At 41.4% G+C, this 17,963-nt stretch overlaps 2 protein-coding genes across 2 annotated transcripts in view; both read left to right on the top strand.

The window, feature by feature from the left end:
- Positions 1-1,466, top strand: part of lg17h18orf21 (linkage group 17 C18orf21 homolog) — a 31,149-nt gene extending 29,683 nt beyond the window's left edge. Inside the window, exon 5 of the mRNA XM_049601815.1 lies at positions 268-1,466. Coding sequence (XP_049457772.1) covers positions 268-442 — 175 coding nt within the window. The 3' untranslated portion in view covers positions 443-1,466. The remainder of the gene's footprint in view (positions 1-267) is intronic.
- Positions 1,467-3,894: 2,428 nt separating this feature from the next.
- Positions 3,895-16,530, top strand: rp9 (RP9 pre-mRNA splicing factor). The gene is made up of 6 exons (XM_049601816.1): positions 3,895-4,213; positions 4,441-4,471; positions 4,555-4,684; positions 9,923-10,014; positions 10,528-10,589; positions 15,612-16,530. Exons 1-6 carry the CDS (start codon positions 4,068-4,070, stop codon positions 15,817-15,819), a joined length of 669 nt encoding a protein of 222 aa, XP_049457773.1. The 5' UTR covers positions 3,895-4,067; the 3' UTR covers positions 15,820-16,530.
- Positions 16,531-17,963: the final 1,433 nt, after the last annotated feature.

The raw sequence follows: 17,963 nt of genomic DNA, 5'->3' as shown, positions 1-17,963 counted from the left end.
ATTGGTCAGTTTCTACAACCACAGACATCCGATAGGTTGATGTCAGGCATGTTTGCATTCAAATGATTCTGTTTCATTTAGAGAACTCGAGCTAGCTTAACGAGTGGTACGTGCTGGTATCCATGCTTGCCAGATCATATACTTGTTGACGGCATACTTTTTACATTTCCTGCCGACCGACAAAATCTCAAGTTACTGTGTCTTTACTTATAATCCCTCTGACCTTCTGCGTCTCTTCCTCCTCCCTTTCCAACTCTCTCTCCGCAGGTCCTCCACCTCTTCTAACACCCCAGGGTCAGGCTCATCTTCCTCCAAGTCTTCCTCCAAGTCTTCCTCCAAGCCTAAAAATTGGGTCGTGCAGCGCCTCAGCAAGATACTCATGCGAGAGGACAACCCGGGCAGCAAGAAGGGGGGCTTGAAAGATTTTCTCTCCTCACTTTGAATCTCTCTCTTGTCTTTATATAAAAAACAAGGTGTTAGAGCCATGTTTGTAACCTGCTCACAACAAAGGCTGAGTGATTGGTTTCCGAGCCGGTGTGGGAAAGGTTACAGTTTGCCCACCAACACAGCTATTGCCGGGCTGTTTGGAATGGCACTCCTGGTATCCTGAATGTAACAACTGGGAGTGCTGGGCTGGCTATTTCAACTATTAATCAGGGTTACTGCATCTTCCGCTGAGCCAGTTGGAGGAGAATGCTTCTTTGTCTAATTTAGCACATGCAGTGTGTCGTCTCCTGAACTGAGCTGATGGTGTTTTAAGTGGAGCGTTTGAGGGGTTATTTAGTTTGAGTTAAAGGGCTGAAAATATCACAGGAACACCCACTGTGTTCCAAGGTGGCGCTTGTGGCATGACGAGCTGGTTTACATGCCAATATCCATATCCATTTTTTTTTTCTAAAGTTACAAGTACACCTTTATATGATACGTTTATGTGAAACTATTTCATATTATTTGATATCAAAACTTTTGTATTTTAATTTATTTATTTCTTGGCCCTCTCCAGTGGAGAGATGTGTTTTTGTAAATTCATTCAGTTTAGTTAAACATCACCAGATAGACAAACGTGCTTTATGTATGTTGTTGCATTTTTGTATGTGCATGCTAATGATTTTGAAGCTGTGCATTGTTATCAGATATTTGTAATTATCATCTAAAGTGGGACTCATCAGTTGCTGTTTACATTGAATACCTGTACAGAAAGACTTATTGAAAATCAATATTGCCAAGACTTTACATTCTCTTTTAATATGTTCTTTGGCTGTGTGCTTTTGAAAGGTTCCTCTTTTCATCTTTTTGTTAAGAGCAGGAATTTGAATATATCTGCTGTGTTTTGTACTGCCTGATTACCTACCTGTTTTCCCATTAGCTGTTCCATGTACAGTTTGTGCTTAGATCCTAAAATACCTCACATTTGTATTCCACCTACACCGTGTTTCTCAGAAATAAAAATCTTTCCAGTCTGAGAACCTGAGCTGTTTCTTACTCACTGTGAAATGAGTGCTTGAAAATGTCTTTTGCTGCAACTTTAGTCTTGCAGATTTTATGCCCATGTCTCCGCAGATACAGATGTAGAATGTCTGATTCATCCAGCTGCATTTACTGGGGATGTTTAAGGAGTCTTTACACCTTAGACAGACCTGTATACACCCCAAAGAAAAATGCTGTGTCAAAGATGTAACATTAAACAATATATATGTAGTAAGATAAAACAGAACAAATTAAGGTGCATGTAAAACTAAACAAGGTACAAATTAAAAATGACAAAGTATGAATGCAGAGGTAGAAGAAATCATCATATTCTAGGTAAAAGGTTGATTAAAAGCTTCATTGCTGCAGTACAGCAACAATTTTCTCTTACAAGTCCTGTATACAAAATGTTACTTAAAGGGACAGATCACCCCAGAATCACAAATACATTCCTCTTACCTGTAGTGTTATTTATCAATCTAGATCATTTTGGTGTGAGTTGCTGAGTGTTCGAGATCTCCGCCTTATCTCAAATATAATGGAACTAGATGGCACTCAGCTTGTGGTGCTCAAAGCACCAAAAAGTACATTCGAAAAACTCAACAGCAATGTCTCTTCCCAGAAATCATGACTTGGTTACTCAAGATAATCCACAGACCTTGTTGTGAGCAGCTTTATTTAGGAACTATTTTCTCTCTACCAAACTATGTCTGCCAACTGCATCACCATGCAGAGGAAAGCATTCATTCATGAGAGGCTGTCTGTGAAAACGCAAGATGTAAATATTAATAGTATCCTCCTCAGCTGACCTGTAACATTAGCTAGCTCAGTGGTGCTAGGTGAGCAAGGAGTAGATGCACGCTGCCATCTGCGTGGTGATACAGTTGGCAGGTGTTGTTCGGTAGAAAGAAATAGTTCCTCTGAAACTGATCACAGCAAGGTCTGTGGATTATCTTGAGTAACCAGCTCATAATTTCTGGAAAGAGACATTGCTGTTGAGTTTGTCAAGTGTATTTTTTGGCGCTTTAAGCACCACAAGCTGAGTGCCATCTAGTTCCAACAAAACAAAACAACAAATAAAACAACACTACAGGTGAAAAGAAAAATATGTATTTCTGTTTTGGGGTGAACTGCCACTTTAAGTAAAAGTACAAAAGTATTAGTATGAAAATACTAAAAAGAAGTGCAGAATGACATATTTCATAATAATGAATATTATGCCACTGAATAATTATTTATGTATTAGTATATACATTACTTTAACGTTGCATCAGGTGAAGGCAGATCTTACTTTTTTTCTATATATACATCCAGGTGGATTGTGAATTTCACGTCTTATTTTTACCCATAACAGTCCATCATAATCTATTTATTGATTATTGTTTGTAATATTGATCTTAATCTACAAACAAACTATTAACTTAAGTTATAAAGTAAAAGCAGTGGAGCAAACTGTAAAATATTTGTCTCAAAACTTAAGCTGAGTAGAAGTATTAAGTAGCAAAAAAGAAAAGCCTCAATTACAAATACGTTGAGATAAGAGATCACATAAAGCTTTATTAATCCTGCAACAGAGAAACTGACCTGTCAGAGCTGCATAAGAGTCAAAAGCAAAGGAAAAGGAGCAAAATATTTGAATGATAGAAACAGGACAAAAATACAAATGAAGTAAAACAAAAGGTATGCACACTAGTTATACCTTTTTTTGGGGTGGCAGTTGCTCAGTCCATAAGGACTTGGGTTAGATTAATTCAAATCCCCATCTGGACCAAACATGGAGCGTGGACTGGTAGCTAGAGAGGTGCCAGTTCGCCTCCTGGGCACTACCAAGGTGCCCCTGAGCAAGGCATTGAACCCCCAACTGCTTGGGGTGCCTGTCCAAGGCCCTCACTCTGACATCTCTTCATTTGATGCATGTATAGGTCCTGTTTGTGCATGTGTGTGTATTTCGAGCCTGTGTGTATACGACAACAGAGTGAAGAAAATAAATTTCCCCTTGTGGATTTCTTCTTCTTCTTCACTCACACTGATACTGTATGGCCATGATGGATAATTGCACAAGACAATTGTAATGCACACATGCACTAGAAAATATAAAAATCTATAAATATAATTGCACCGTGAAAAGTAAATGTCATTGCACACAAAGGAAATTGCACATTATAGATGTGTGATACAGTCATACATACACACAGAATTAGATTAAATTGTACTTCAACTGAGTAAATATATACTTATTTATTTTCCAACACTGCATTGATGAAAGCAGGCTATACAGTGTAAAAAACTGAACAAAATGTGCAATTTAGTGTCAAAGTAATTATATGGTTACAGGAAGTAAAGATGTGTTTTGTCATAGTTGTTTATAGTTTGTCATACGTGTGTTACCGTTTGTGTCCTGCAGGTGTCGCTGGACTTTAACTAACCAACCAGGCTGCACAGGAAGTCCAGCAGCACCACAGACATGTCTGCTGCTAGTTAGCTGCTGGTTAGCACGTCCGCCGATGTCTCTCCCCTTAAAGCGAACAAATTAACCTTGAATGCAGCTTTGTGTATAACTTAATGGTTTTCCGGGGCCGCGGTGTGTGAATATCGGGACAATGTCGAGCAGAAAGCGAAGGACAGAGAAGGAGGACCGACGAGACCACAAGAGACACAAGTCATCCAAACAGGATTTGGAGAAACTCAAAACACAATCGAAAAAACTCAACCAGAAAGTGCAACAGCTGAAACACGTCGAGACGTTGTGAGTAATATCACAGAGAGCTGGTCTGCTTAACCTTACAAACTTGTGCATAAATTATACATGTTAATACAGTTTTACAGCAAGTAATACACACTTTAAATAAGTATACCAGACTTGTTATGTGAGCAGTTAACTTTCTTTGTGTCGTACAGTTTTAGGGCAGCTGAGTTTGACACAGTTAATTCTGCATTTAAAAAACAAGTTCATATTATCTTTCTGTCATGCAGCTATGAGAAGCCTCCACCAGGACTCATTAAGGTAACGTTATCCACCTTAAAATATATTTGGTCAATGTGTTTAAGTGACATGAATGTGTGGAGTTGACACAGTTGTTGCTGCAGGAGCATGAGGACAAACCAGAGGACTGTATCCCTGCTGAACCAGGAAATGAAGAAGCGAGGAGCTTCCTGGCACACGCCCCCACCAAGGGGCTGTGGATGCCTCTGGGGAAGGAGGTGAAGGTGATGCAGTGTGAGTACACTTAAATCAGCAATATCTATTTTACCATTAATACTACATTTGAAACTCTCTCTTACAAAGATTGGACTTGCACTTGTGTAGCGCCTTTCTAGTCTTCTGACCACTCAATGAGTCACGTTCGCTCATGCACACACTGGTGGCCGAGGCAACTGTACAAAGTGTAACTTGCTGCAAAACTTTAACACACTCACACACCAATGGAATAGCCATCAGGAGCAATAGTATCTTGCTCAAGGATACTTTGACATTCGGACTGGAGGAGCCAGGGATTAAACGGCTGATATTCTGATTAGAGGATGGCCCGCTCTACCTCCTGAGCCCCAGGCACCCCAAAAGTCCTGACCAAGATAGCAGCAAAACACTTAAGAGAAACAGCCTAACAAATCACATATAAAGAAAGAATCAGTCATTCATTCATTCATCTTCTAACCGCTTCATCCTCTTGAGGGTCGCGGGGGGGCTGGAGCCTATCCCAGCTGACATCGGGCGAGAGGCAGGGTACACCCTGGACAGGTCGCCAGACTATCACAGGGCTGACACATAGAGACAAACAATCGTTCACGCTCACATTCACACCTACGGACAATTTAGAGTTATCAATTAACCTTAACCCCAATCTGCATGTCTTTGGACTGTGGGAGGAAGCTGGAGTGCCCGGAGAGAACCCACGCTGACACGGGGAGAACATGCAAACTCCACACAGAAGGGCTCCCACACCCGGGATCGAACCGGCAGCCCTCTTGCTGTGAGGCGACAGTGCTAACCACCACACTGTGCCGCCCCAATCAATCAATCAATCAATTATATTTATAAAGCCCAATATCACAAATCACAATTTGCTGCACGGGGCTTTACAGCATACGACATCCCTCTGTCCTTTGGACCCTCACAACGGATCAGGGGTCCCTCTTCCAGGACGGACAGACATGCAATAGATGTCGTACAAAACAGATCAACATGATAAATTAACAGTAATCCGTATGACACAATGAGACAGAAAGAGAGAGAGACAGAGAGAGAGATGCAGGACAGACAGCAATGACAGTACCTTACAACAACATTAATTAAACAAATAATATTATAGTTATAGTTCTGGCTACTGTGGTACAATATGTTGAAAGTATTTATTAATATCTGATAGTATACATGTGTGACAATAGTCATATGTGTACAATAATAGTAGAAGTATGACTAATGATAACAGCAGCAGCAGGAGGCATCTGGCAGGACCACGGCAGCAGCACAACCACATACGTCACACTATCCAGGCACCGCTGCGATGTAAGTTAACCTGAGAGACAGTGGAGCACAAAGGCTCCGGAGAAGAAGCCGAGTTAGTGACATGCAGTACGGCCGAGTTAGTGACATGCAGTAATAGGACATGAGTGTTAGAGAGAGAGAGAGAGAGAGAGAGAGAGAGAGAGAGAGAGAGAGAGAAGGTGCCCGGTGTATTATAGGAGGTCCCCCGGCAAACTACGCCGAAGTCAGCCTAACTAGGGGCTGGTACAAGGCAAGCCTGAGCCAGCCCTAACTATAAGCTTTATCAAAGAGGAAAGAAGCAACTGAATTAAAACAAACAGCAAATTGCATCAAACATTGAACCAGCAATGTGCATGCAGTGGTCAAATAATCCCTAATCCTGTTTTTATAATCTTCCATGTTTATAAAATAATCTGGTTTAAGGTGACTTTGTAGCTGACACTGAAATGAAGGTGCGAAAACTTTTAGACAGTGCCAGTTCAAGGAATAAAGTACATCATTTGTCCGTGTGACTGAAGGTTGCAGCTACTATTAGTTTTAAGGAGTCAGTAGAGAACATAAATAAGGAGGCAGGTTGTGTAATATAGGTTTATGAATAAAATTGTGTAAAGACGGCAAATGATGTGTGCGAAAATCCAAATTAGAGACAAATACAGAACCATGATCGATTGCAGATAAAACTGTTGCCTGGATTATTTTTTTCCTCAAGCATGAGGAATGTCTCTATAGCACAAACCCAACGTCACCCTGAGTTTTTTCGTAAAACTCAATATGGTGTTTGAAAGACAGATTGTCTTTAAGGGGGGAAAAAGGGTATTAGTAAATTGAGACTGCGGCTTATTCACACATCTCACAAACCTCTGGGAAACTTCACACAGCTACAGAAGTGAGGCGTGAATGTCAAAGGTGATGCTCATCTTTAATTTTAGGAGGAAAGCTTTGCCTTAATAAAGCCCCTTACTGTGACCTTTTTCTTCCACTGTTTTTATGAAATGTAACAGTTTTTTTTTTTTTTAACAAGTCTCATCTCTAAATTACTTTTGAAAGAGTTGTTGGTGACATTAATATGCACACTTTCATCTCAGATTTACAGCTCAAGATAGAGTTGCTAGGTTGCTTTTTTTTTTTTTTTTAAATTAAAAACAGTATGCAGTGTTGTCTCACAGATTCACACTTGTTTCTGCTCCTCATATTTATTGAATTATGATGAAGAAGCTCTAGAAAGGTCTCAAACTATGCTGGTAGATATAGCAGCCACCCTGTAATAAAGTTTATTGTCAGCTATAGAAGTAACAGCAGCACTTATAGTTTAGAAACTCTAGGTGGGAGTAAATATCCACCATGTCAGTGTGGGCGGAGGTCTTAATAGGTGACAGAGAACTCGACAGTTAACATCACGTCTATTGCTGGAGGTTAATACGGGTGTTGGTGGAGATTACCTTCTGTTTTTCTGGTCAGACAAAGACTGTCCTTATATTCAGTGTCCATTCATTCCTTCGTCCCACTCATTTTCATGCTGCATGAACAGCCAGGGACTCAGGGAGTCAGCGCGCGCACACACACACACACTCACATACACACACGGACCCTGTGCACAAGTTGGCATTTGTTCTGCAGAATCTGAGCATCGCCTTCTCCGCTTAATCCTTTGAGAAAATGTTTGAACATGTCATCCTGTTTAAAGGAACGGGGAGACGTCACAGTGGATGATATGGACATGGAAAAGCTAAAGTAAACGCTTAAGCACGCAGCTACTTTTAGAGGATACACAGAGACTTTGTGTGGTCTCACTTTACAGAGATTTTCAACTTATTCAGAGCGACTGCGCTGCCACTTAACGTGTTGGAAATTAAAACAGTGTGAAAATTTGACACAAGGAGTCACAAGTGATGATTTAGAAATTGTTCAGGGAGGTCGTTTATATTGTGCAATGCATCACTGCATGAGCAGGGCTGTCTCCAAGTCGCTTCCTTGGCTTTTTGAATTCCACAAACTTTGCCCTACATAAATGTTTTTCTGTGGGCCTGTATGCTGCTTAAAAGGAAGAGGGTTAAAGGGTAACTTCAGTATTTTTTTCAACTCTACTTTTCCATGTTTTCCTGTCTGAATTACTAATGGGAACAACAGTTTTTGAAATTGGTTTTGTATTGAGCGAGACCGCTGCAGACGGCAGTGGCAAAGGAGGCTGCAATGTGACCACTCAGGGCATGTACACACTGTCACTTTATGTCCACTGAAAGAGCTTGTTTATGCCACTGACATGTTCACATTATTATTTAAAGTGTCCCTATAGAAATAGACCTTTTTGTTTAACCAGAAACAGCCCTGAAATCACTGTCACCAGTCCCACCAGACTCCATTTAATGAAACAGTAATTTTAGTATCGTAAAACACACTTAACTCAAACTCAACAGAAACAAAATAAAATTCACAAGAAACTTCTTGGTTCATTGTTCCACTGTTCCAACAATCATCAGCTCTAATCTTGTTGAAATAAACCCTTAATTCACCTAGTTAGATGTGAAAATGTGCTGGGTCTGTACTAAAATTACTGTTTATTTAAATGGAGTCTGGTGAGTTTAGGGATGGCGATTTCTAATCTATACCTGTCAGTGGCAGTAACAAGCACCTTTAGTGGACGTACACTGATGGTGCAAACATTCCCTGAGTGGTTACATCAGGCTTGTTCGAGATGAGCCAGGCCTGGATCACTCGCGATCACAGCACAATGCATGCTGGTAAAATTTGCGTCCGACTTCATCCTGATTTGCTCTGTTGTCATACAAAAGTGGACAGCGATAATCTCGTGACAAGTGTCTGGCTCTTAGTTGATCTAACAGCTGATTGGTTTAGATGTTGACTCAACAATACAACGTGGTAGATAAACTTTTCATTATCGTTGAATTCCAGAGATTTAGATGTTAATTGTCTGATTTGAAGATTTATTCTAAGACTGGTGGTCAGTGGGATCTGAGGATTCTTAAAATAACCCTGAAGCCCTGACTACATCTGACTGATCTTTAATGGAAGCTTGTATTTTTTTTCCTCTTAAAATATTAATCTAATAGTCAAACACAATTTATTTAGCTTATGTAATTGAGGGGACACATCTGCTCTGCAGCAGTAAAGTAAATGATGCTGATGTACATGAGAATTTTTATTCAAAATCAAGGTTGAACCACGAACATAAATTACAGATCGCCCGTAAAGCATTTTAATAACTCAAGCTATCATAAATAAAACAATTGGAGACAGAGAACAAACTGATATATGAGTCTGATAATATTTTAATACATCTGCATCAGATCTGACAGGATGTAAGTGTTTCTGTGACTTCCTGTGCGAACTGAAGGCTGCTGGAAACTATCAGGAAAGTGTCTGACTTGCCCACGGATTTTTGTCGTCGCCTCCTGCTGCAGCTACCTGCTTCCGTGCACTTTCTTGTAGCATGTGTTGCCGCTGCCGGCTGCAGCGCTCTCAGTCAGTACTGGACCATTTTCACAACTTGTTGTTCCCATTTGTCATTTAGACACAAAAATCGTTGAAATCAGGATCTAGGTTGGAAAATAGCGAATTTATCCTTCAAGAAAGAAGCTACAGTGAAAAAAAATCTCAACTCTTAGTAGCTTTTTTCCAGAGTTTTCAACTGCAAGTCAGCCTCTACATCAGTGAACAGTTTCCTTAGTTGTTAGAGTGTTTGTTATGTTGACAGTATAGAAGTATGATCACATGATAACAGGTGGTTCTACATACATATACATACTGTATGTGTATATGGATGTACATAACAACTGAACTTACACCATGACAACTGAGCATACTCTGTTTGCAGATGAAGGCCATGAGATGGTTTTCAAGGTCAAGAATGTACTTTCATGCCCTATTTGATCTAATTTATAGCAATGACATATCCTCACTACAGATTATTGTCCCAGCTACATAGATTCATATTTGTTTGCTTCACTGCAGGTTGGAGATGTAAGCGCTACGGCCACAGGACAGGAGACAGGGAGTGTCCGTTCTTCATCAAAGGCAACCAGAAACTAGAGCAGTTCAGAGTGGTGAGTTTGTTAACTGCTTGGAGAAAAAAAGAGCCCACCCATAGTTATTTAGAGAATATATCAAAGAATGGCCTACGCTCAAAGAATGTAGGTTGGGTTGTGGCAAGGTCAAGGAGCTGCGACAGAGACAAACGTCTGCGTGTGAAAGCCACTGGGCTGAGGCTAACAGCAGAGTCGGGCCATATTTAGTTTACACTGAGGGAACATGTGGGCAGCAGACTTCTTCACACAGCCGGTTTCAATGTGCCCGTAATGGAGCAATAACTACTGCAGGAACACACAGCCTCTGCAATGATTACCATAAATGCAACTGTGTCATATTTTCATGCCTCGTATTGTCACAGGGAGGTTTTTAAAAAAAATGCTGATATAACACTAGAGTCAGTGCAACTGTTGGAGTGTGTGGAGGGGATAATTCTCTGGATCTAATGTGAATAGTAGCAACTCTTATTGTATAATTTCATTTCCCTCTCTTTATAGTCGGTAATGACAGATTGCATTTTGGTCTTTTAGGCTCATGAAGACCCGATGTATGACATCATTCGGGAAAACAAAAGAAATGAAAAAGAAACCAGGTACGTACACTCATTTTCTAATCATTCGCATCCTTTGCGATAATTTCACTGAATAAGAGTCAGATTTTTAAAGCTTAGTAGATCAAAATCTGGGCTCAGCTCTAACTTTTAAAAGGCTGGCTACGAAGCATCAGCTTCCAGTTGCCAAAATGTAAAACGTAGTTGCCATTTTTACACCATTTTTCACCTTATATTTTGAGTAATTAAGATACTATGCGATTATATGTCAGCTTAATAATGAAAATGTGATATGAGAGAATATTTTTTGAAGTTTTTAAGAACATTCCAGTTTTATTCAGCACCTTGTGTTGATCAAGTGTCAATTTGATATTACTGATAAAGAGGGGTCACATGTGAGGTAGTTAATTGTTTTTATGAAATGGGGATTATAGCAGACAAAAATGGTTAAATATGGCAAATATCTGCCTGTTGTTTCATAAAACAAAATGTACCAGTCTGTGAATGCTATCAGAAATCATAGCACTAATAATACAAAAACATGACCATATAAGATACTAAGATTAGATGTAAATCCTCAAAGTGTTATTGTAAATTAACGTATAATATAAGTTAAACTCTGTTTGGGGGACAAGACATACTGAATTACACACAACAGTTTGCCAAAGTGTAAGAAATCTTTCCGCTCATCTTGAGAGAAATGTTTAATTGACCATTTGTTAATGGAGTTGGTGTGATGCTGTCTCTGTGGTAGATGATGGCGCTGTCAGGTTAACAATAGCTCAGCAGCCTGTTCTTAAATCCGACAGAAAACATACCAAAAACAAGATAATATCATCAACAACAAACAAACATCGCATTGTGTACTGAGGTTGCTTCTCAAACAACGGTCCACGCTGGCATTATATTCCCCTCAATGTCTGATCCGACCTGTAGTTTGTCAGTCGCACCAAATCCGTTCTTTATTTGAAGATCCAGCAGACGAGGTAAGGACGTACAGGGTTCCTAATTTACAGAACATGATATGTGGCATTGAAAAGTTTTATAAAGATCTCCTGGTTGGCGGCATTAATCTTGCAAATGGCAGTTTTCCTCGACCCGTCAACGGGTGTGCCAGCTCTTGCAGCCTCAACTTGTTTATCGCCTGTTAAACCTTTTCTTTAATATATATACACCAGTCAGCCAAAACATTAAAACCACTGACAGGTGAAGTGAATAACTTTGATTATTTTGTTCCAGTGCATTGTTCTGCTGGGAAACCTTTGGCTCTGGCATTCATGTGGATACCACCTGACATGTTCCACCCACTCAAACACTGTTGCAGACCAAGTACCCCCCCTCATGGCAACAGTACTCCCCAGTGGCAGCAGAAAAAATCAGCATGCCACACTACAAAAACTGTTTAGAAATGGCCTGTGGAGCGTGACAAAAAGCTCAAGGTGTCGACCTGGCTTCTAAATTTCCCAGGTCCCAATCTGCTCAAGGGTTCTTGTGATGTGCCAGTACCCCAGATGTACCCCTAATCTGAGGTGGGCCCTCCTTGGATCAGACTTGGCTCTGACCTGTCGAGGCATGGACACAGGATCTCTGGGAGTGTTCTGCGGTGTCTGGCACCAGATCCATTTAGTCCAGTGGGTTGTGAGGTGGGTTAATGGCACATGCCACAGATGCTCATTCAGATTGGGATCTGGGGAATTTGGAGGCCAGGTTGACACTTTGAGGTCTTTGTCACATTCCTTGGGCCATTCCTGAGCATGGTGCATTATCCTGCTGGGGGGCCACTGCCATTGGGGAGTACTGTTGCCATGAGGGGGGGTACTTGGTCTGCAACAGTGTTTGAGTGGGTGGAACATGTCAGGTGGTATCCACATAAATGCCAGAACCAAATGTTTCCCAGCAGAACAATGCACTGGAACAAAATAATCAAAGTTATTCACTTCACCTGTCAGTGGTTTTAATGTTTGAGCTGATTGGTGTATTTAAAAGTGGTTGCCAATGATGGCCAGTAATCTCTATTTCTCAAAACAGTGGCAGCCAGACAACTGTTACTGGGTTGCACTCAGACAGTCAGCTAATAAACTTGAGAACCTGCAGGTTTTTTGTGTTTTTTACTGTTTTCTGACAGTCGGAGTCGGACAATCTCAGATGACCTGGAAACTCTCTCATGGTGGCTGGCTCTCTGTGCCGGTTTCTAGCAAACAGTATTTGACACCAGGGTGTTTGAATTTGAGGTGTGTTTACTATGAAGGCTCACTCAAGGTGTGTGTGTGTGTGCGCGTGCAGAGCAGCAGCACACGTGTGTGTGTGTGTGTGTGTGTGTGTGTGTGTGTGTGTGTGTGTGTGTTTTTTTGCATGCATTACAAAAAGGTTATTCAAAGGCCAGTTGCTCTTTGAAGCCTGAGTTGCGTGTCTGTGCCACATTAATTTTGGCATCTTCTTTGAAAGGGAAGTGAAACAGTCCAACCTTTCCCGGCTCGCCTTCCAATTGCATTTACAGTATTGTGTCTGAAGTCGTCCTTGGGAACATTTAATGATGAAATTGTGGAAATGAGCTTGTTATTAGCACTTGCATCTTTATTTTGAAAGTTAATTTTTTGCACTTCTCCAGGGACATGAAGATATTCCCAGCTGGATATCTGACACAGACCAGTTATTTTCTGATATGCAGCTTATTATGCATCTCACATCCAATCTTTCAGAGTTCTCTTCCCTATTTCTGTTTTCATTTGTATTCCACAGATTTTGTTACGTATTTTTTGTCTCTTTTAGGGGGTATTTTTATCAGTTATGAATGTGGTAATAGTCTCAGGTGTCTGTAGTGCCTGTGGCTTTAGTATAAACGACATATTGTTACATTGTGAATTTGATGCCTGATGAAGGTCAGTGACTAAAACATTGTCTCGAATAAACTCCAGTGCTGCCAGTTTGCAGGAATGATACCTTTTTTCCAAAAGTGCATTTAAAGAAACCGAAGTATTTGAGCCGAGGGAAGAGACGGTTTTATAATTCATCTGTAGGTTATGAAGTGCTTTTATGATGTGGTTCACTTTGAGGACTGGAGGTACGCTTTAAGGCATCGTGTGACATCCCAAGTGCTCAGGTGATCATTCTGCTCTGGAGATCAACCCCGCCATAATGAGGCCTGATGGACACTTCAGAAGAACATGTCAACCTCTTCTCAGAGAAATACTCTCATGGCTGAATGGTTAACAGTTTCTGGCCGCCCTGAAAAATTGTACATTTATGATATCATCCCTCTAAGTGTGCCGGCTCACTTCTCTGAGCTCATTAAGGCCATGTACTCCAGATGCCTCCTGTACATCTCTTTTCTTCTTCCCTTTCTGACAAATGTTTCATATTTCACTGAGCAGTGTGATGTTTCCTTCACTCGTCCTGTGATGTGTTGATGTGTTAATCTTCCTTCTTGAGCCTTATTCAGCTGTGGATACGCAGATATTTAACAGATGTTTAAGTAGCTGACTTCACTGTTGACTTCTCCAGGATTGTCAGAACCATTCAGAATGTGCAGGCTGAGTTACTTTGCAGATTTTCAGCCAGTTTGTGTCACAACAATGTGGGTAGTGTGTGTAAATGAACATGGTAAACTTAACCTCCATCTTACCAGCACCCAGATCTCCCTCCTCATCTTGGCTCTGGGGTTGTTGCTGCAGATTGTACTTTTGCATTTTCATATGCCTGGCACAACCGACCCAAGGAGTATGAAATAATGGTAATTAATAATTATAATACCAACCAGGATTCTGCCTATTTCTCACCTAAAATGTTTTCAGAAACATGTTTTACCAGTGTGCATCTCTCCTCTCTCACACTCTCCACGCAGCTCCGCCCCACTCACTCACTCACAAGTTCTCCATCAGAGAGACACAGAGCTGCTCCTCTGTTTAAGCTGTCTGTTCATTAGTCTGCAGTGTGACATCGGTCTATATGTTGCACGTGCTACGCTAAATCAGTGTGTGAGGTAAATGGAATTACCGCAGCACCTGTGCAAAACAGTGCTGTACTGCTAGTTTGTGTGTGACGTGTGTTGGTAGTTGTAGTCTATTTTGTGACATGGAGACAGCGCCTGGATGCAGGTGACAGGTCTGTTTTAAAAAAGCAGCGACAACACAGATGTTTTATATACAAGATGTATATAATGTGGACAAAGTGTCTCTCGCTCCTTCCCTCCCTCATTGTTCCAGACTGCAAAGGATTTAGGCCCACTTGATACTTATATACTCGTGTTATAGTTTTGTGTCCTGTGCTGCAAACCTTTGAACCTCTGTAGCTTCAGTTCTGTGCACAAAAATGTTAACGCACAGCCCTGCTATTTATTTTATATCATGTTTCATTTACTTGTTGTGCAACTGTATATTTTCAAACAGGGAAAAAATCCCTGTATTTCCATTTTATTTTGATCACAGTCTGTGTTTATAAAAGTGCGACATCTCAAATGTGGCTTTGACTTACAACTGAACATGTAGCCCATTTCATAGAGAATATGGAGATATATATATCGTGTAACGCCAGTCAGCCTGTAAATACCGAGATATGAATTTTTGTCCATGTCGTCCAGCCCTATCCACCAGTGGGATCGCTCATTGGTCCGTTGTGGTGCAGTGCATTCTGGTAGTTGTAGGTTTTCTACCTCCTGAGCGAAACCAAATGCAACAGCCCTTTTTGTCTCTGGTCATGTAGCACCAAGACGGCTCAGTTTTCTTAAAAGATCATCTTTCCAGTGGTGAAATACTTCTTCAACCTCTGTTAAGATTAAGCAAGAGGATGACCCCATTATCCAGGTGTGTCCCAGTGTGATCTGACAATCCTCCACACACCTGCAGATTTAACAGGTACTTAAGCACTGTTCGCAATTACTGGAAATATAAAACACAATTAGGCCCTCGCTCTGAAATGCCGGTACTTGGACAAAGACAGTGTCGTCAAGGACACTTCAGATTCTTGCCAACGCGGGTGTCTGAGCCTGCATCAGTTGTGTTTCCTCTCTGTACTTGACTCTGATCCCACCTCCTCTCCTCCTCTCCTCCCTGCCCTTCCTTTTTCTAGGATCCAGCAGCTGCAGCAGATGCTCCAGGACACCACTTCCTCCGATTCAGAAAGCTCCTCCTCTTCCTCTTCCTCCTCCTCCTCCGATCACCATCGCAGCAAGAAGAGGAAAAAGAGGAAGGACAAAAAGAAGAAAGACAAGAAGAAGAGAAAAAGGAAACGAAAGCACAAGTCCTCCAAAACTACTGATTGCTCGGATTCAGATTGACTCTCTGGAACTTGCTGATATATGCACTTACACGCCACGAGCTTTAAACGTAGGAAGAGACAAAGAGAGCAAGTGTGTTCTGCAGAGCTCCTCAGCAAGAACTGCACTCTGAAGACCTTTGTAAGCCTTTTCTCTGCAGGTTGAAACTCTAAAACTGCAAGTCCAGTACGCATGACTTCTCCCAGCCGTTTCATCGTCTCCAGGGTGACAACTTGCATTTGCATCCTCTCCACTAGATTGTACAGCACTGGGTCATACGGCACAGCTGCTTAAGTAAGTGTGTGCATGTGTGCCTTGGTGCATATGTTTGTCAAGAAGCATTAGCCGCATGAGTAATGAATCTTAAGTGATATGAAATGAGCCCGCTGGTGTAAGAGATAGCATGTCAGCAAATACAGTGTGTTATTAAGAGATTGTATTTTCCACCATATTTTTGTATCCCTGCCATCTCGCTGGTATTAAATACTTTGATTGTAGAGTGTGTTAAACGCAGAGGTGGGGGGAAAAATGAAACGTCGGAGTAAAGTTAAAACTTGTCTTCCACACAAGCCCGAATGTTTGAATGCTTGTGACTGTACATAAATATTTGAAACGATTTGAGGTTGGAATATGCTCATATGCTCTGAGAAGAAGCCACAGACATGGGGAAGGAATGTATGTGAATGTGCTCCCTTATTCTGAGAATAAAGATGGCTCTCTTTCTCCAATGTTTACGCGGCTCAAGCCTGCAAAAACAAAGATGTTAATAATTTTGGCCTCGACTTAATGTGTACGAGACTGTTTTTCATATTGATGACGACTTAATCTTTTGAAGACGGCGCGGTGAAACTTCACATGCAGAAGTCTGATCATTAAAAAGTGCACAGCACCGTACTGCTGTGACCTTACTAAGAGGCGAAGAACATTTTTTACTTTTGATCTTGTCCTGCCAGCAGTCTGAGGATACTTCAGAGAGTGTTTCTCAAAAATCATTTCACAGTCTGTAACCTACACAATGCAGAGCGATTCTCCCTCTCTGTGCTGAGCTCTCATCAACAACTCATCAGACCAGCAGCTTCACGGTTGCTGCTTCGCACAAGACTTGCCCTTTAGGCCACATGTGAGGAAGTCTGGCGCTCCTCTCCTCCATGAGCAGCACATTTTGAGCATGACTCCCTGTGGGAATGAACTTGAAACATTCCCTTTTCCTAATGACCCTGATAGAGAGACAATTACAGTAGACCTGCGGGGAACAAGCAAACTAGATTTCCATTTAGATTTGTGTCTTAAGCTTTCCGAATAGCTCAGATGCTACGGGGAGTGTTAGTTGTTTATGTAAGAAATTACAGTTCCATCAAAGAGTGACGGATCACACAGCCATGAGAGCATTTTAGTGCTGATCGAGAGCTTATTTATTCTCTCCTCTCTCTCATCTTCTTTGTCATGGCTGCACCATCCATCCCTCCTCCGGTGCTTTCACCAATAACCCAAGATAAATCAGCTTCATTGAAACAGTCTGCTCCACGTTGACTTCTTTCTCTCTCTCTCCGAGTAGAACAATGAATCTCCCAGATGAGATTCAGTCACAAGCTGCTCAGAGGGAGGTTGCGCCACGTAGAGAGAATCTGGTCAGCGGAGAGTCTTTATTGAAGCACTCTGTCTTCTTGGACAAGGGACAGGTCAGATTGAGTGCCAGGCCAGACTTGTTGTGTTCGAGAGAGGCCCAGCAGATTTTGCAGAACACTAGATAATTAAATCTTTATGACTGGAGCACTACACTTAAGTCATGAATAATAATGTTTTGCAGAAAAGATGCAGGAACAACATTTCTCTCCCTTTTGGTAATGTGATATCATCTTCACACCAGATGTGCAGTGGTTGTGAAACAAGCTGCGTTCAAATCCAAGTGAGGTAAAAGTCCATGCATAAGGGAAAACAATCCGAGGCTTACCCGGTGAGATACAACAAGAGGCAAGAGTGACTTTGCATTTTATTGGATGCTGGGGTACATTGTGAGTTGGCACTTAAATGAATGCATTGTGCAGCAGTGCTTTTAAACCATATGAGCTGGCTTTGAACCACTCCACTGCCTCTTTGCTGTTCTCAGGCACAAAGATTACATCCTCTTCGAGCTGCCCTTAAGTCAGAGGTGCAAAAGTCGCCAC

Source organism: Epinephelus fuscoguttatus, linkage group LG17, assembly GCF_011397635.1.
Source record: "Epinephelus fuscoguttatus linkage group LG17, E.fuscoguttatus.final_Chr_v1".
NCBI lineage: Eukaryota > Metazoa > Chordata > Actinopteri > Perciformes > Serranidae > Epinephelus > Epinephelus fuscoguttatus.
Note: the sequence above shows the minus strand (reverse complement) of the source record. Positions and strands in the feature narration are given on the sequence as shown.